Raw genomic sequence first — 2,241 nt, forward strand, 5'->3', positions numbered from 1 at the left:
GACGCAAATCAAACTTAAAAATGGACCGAAAATGGGTCGACAAGCGGAAGAAAAGCGGACGCGAGTCCGTTTGGTTGACGCGTTGGATCAATTTTTCTGTCCACCAGACCCAAACATGTGCACCGAGGTAATGGATCGACGGCGTCGCAGTTGCTCTAACTAGATCTACGTCGGGTCAAGCCTTGGATGAGCCCCTTATAAATATGTCAAAGATGATTGTCTAGATCTTTTGAGATCGACCAAGATTGTGTTCGTCAATGCAAACGATCGACAAAGAGCATGCTCCTTTGGCAAACCAATGGTCGACTATGTCATTGGCCTAGACGCGAGACAAAGGTAGCGTTCATCGAGATATTGGTGCCAGAAAACCCAAAGGATATGTCTTCGATTTGTCTTGTTTTGGGTTCCATCACCACCATCACCAATAACAACCACCACCAGTATTGGTCCCAAGCAAGTTGGCTATGCTTTAGAGTGAAAGATTGGACGATTATTTGCCAACAATGAATAACATTCATATGTACATTGCACCGCAGAGAACAGTTACCTTGCACTATACACGAGCCACACTACCCCCCACGCAGTGAAAATTGTTGCAAACCGAACGGGCAACCTTCTTTACCATGACCAACCTTCGAGTTTCGATCACCTGACACGTGTACGTACATACTATGAGCATGGATTCAGGCCAATCGGATCAAAGCTAGGCGGCGTTGTTGCCGCCGCGGAGGTCCTCGAAGCTCCAGTCCCGGCGGATGGCGCCGCTGCGCCGGAGACGCGGCGTCGGCGAGGCCCCGTCGCCGAGCCGCGCCACGTCCACGTCCGCCACCGACGACTTGCACTTGCGCACCATCTTCTTGATCATCGTCTTGGTCGCCGCCGCCGCCCTCTTCGTCGGCGTCGTCGGCTGCTTCGGCTGCTTCTGCTGCTGCTGATGCTGCCCATCCCCCTCCTCCGGCCCCTCCTCCTCCTCTATGGCGCCGACGTCGTCGGCGTCGTCCAGCGTCAAGGCCGCCGAGCCGGGCGTCCTCACCGGGGCGAACCGCGTCTGCGTCGGCTTCCCGTCCGCCGCGAAGCCCCGCTGCAGCGCCGTGCAGCACGTGGCCGTCTGCGGCTGCGCCGGGCCGTCGTCGCCGCCGCCGCCGCCGCCGCGGCTGGGCGCCAGGTTACACGTCAGGTGCGCCTTGCTGCCGGTCGCCTTCATCGATCCCCGCGCCGTCGATCGAACGGAAACGCGCGTAGTAGTATACTAATTAATTGGACAGAACGAGGGACGTCCGGCCGGCGAGCTCCATGGATGGATCCATTTTATCCTCTGCATGCATGCTAGGGCGGCACCCGGCCTCCGCGGGCTAATTATGGATGTGTTTACCTAAATCTGGATGTAACATAGCTGCAACGCGTGTCTCAAACTCTCTGTTTATTTCGAAGCATATATATATATATATATATATATATATATATATATATATATATATATATATATATATATAAACACATTATAAAATGTTAAAATATTCCAAACAGTACCGGGCATTCTTTGTTGGCACATAAAATTTTACAAAGAAAAAAACATTTTTTGTAACATGTACTCCCTTCGTCCCAAAATAACTGTCTCAATCTTAGTACAACTTTATACTAGAGCTAATACAAAGTTGAGACACTTATTTTAGAACAGAGGGAGTATAAAAAAGATACAAAATGTCTCATGAATAATTATAAGAGAGGTGGTTTCTTATGCATGGTGGCAGCTTGGCATAACATTCCTTTTTATATATATATGAGGTGTCGAATTTTTATGGCATTGGCACAAGTGCCTCTATGTTGTATTGAAATGATTTTTTATCACCTTTTTTTTGCCTTTTTGTTTGCCAGTTTTGACACCAATGTCTTTTCGTTGTATACAAATATTTTTTTTCCTTCCTTCTCTCTGTCTTTTTGCTTGCCATCTTCACACAGGTGCTTTGTTGCTTGCCTGGCTGCTCCTACGTCATAAAAATAACATTATTCTTGTTAAAACGTTATTTTTCATGGTCCAAAATGATTTATCAAAATTAGAAGTAAAAAATGGAACCATGTCCAGCTACCACCACGTGTAGAGAACTATTCTCGATAGTTATAATTAAGCATTAAAAATGTATTTTTTTTACATAAGCCACAAAATGTTTTCTTTCTCACCGAAACTTTGTGCATGAATATATAATGTCCGGATGCACATGCAGGGGTTTTTCTCTTTTTTTT

At 47.0% G+C, this 2,241-nt stretch overlaps 1 protein-coding gene across 1 annotated transcript; it reads right to left on the reverse strand.

The window, feature by feature from the left end:
* Positions 1 to 503: 503 nt before the first annotated feature.
* On the reverse strand, positions 504 to 1,204 carry LOC123395731. The gene is made up of 2 exons (XM_045090762.1): positions 995 to 1,204; positions 504 to 919 (listed from the first exon to the last, which is right to left on the reverse strand). Exons 1-2 carry the CDS (start codon positions 1,202 to 1,204, stop codon positions 704 to 706), a joined length of 426 nt encoding a protein of 141 aa, XP_044946697.1. The 3' UTR covers positions 504 to 703.
* Positions 1,205 to 2,241: the final 1,037 nt, after the last annotated feature.

The sequence above is a fragment of the Hordeum vulgare genome, chromosome 1H (genome assembly GCF_904849725.1).
Source record: "Hordeum vulgare subsp. vulgare chromosome 1H, MorexV3_pseudomolecules_assembly, whole genome shotgun sequence".
NCBI lineage: Eukaryota > Viridiplantae > Streptophyta > Magnoliopsida > Poales > Poaceae > Hordeum > Hordeum vulgare.

Bases quoted from the DNA above. Each gene is read 5' to 3' on its own strand.
- LOC123395731 (XM_045090762.1), bottom strand. From the start codon at position 1,204: ATGAAGGCGACCGGCAGCAAGGCGCACCTGACGTGTAACCTGGCGCCC. The intron at 920-994 runs GCCGACGACGTC...CAGCAGCAGAAG, and splicing joins CGGCCTTGACGCTGGACGAC to CAGCCGAAGCAGCCGACGAC.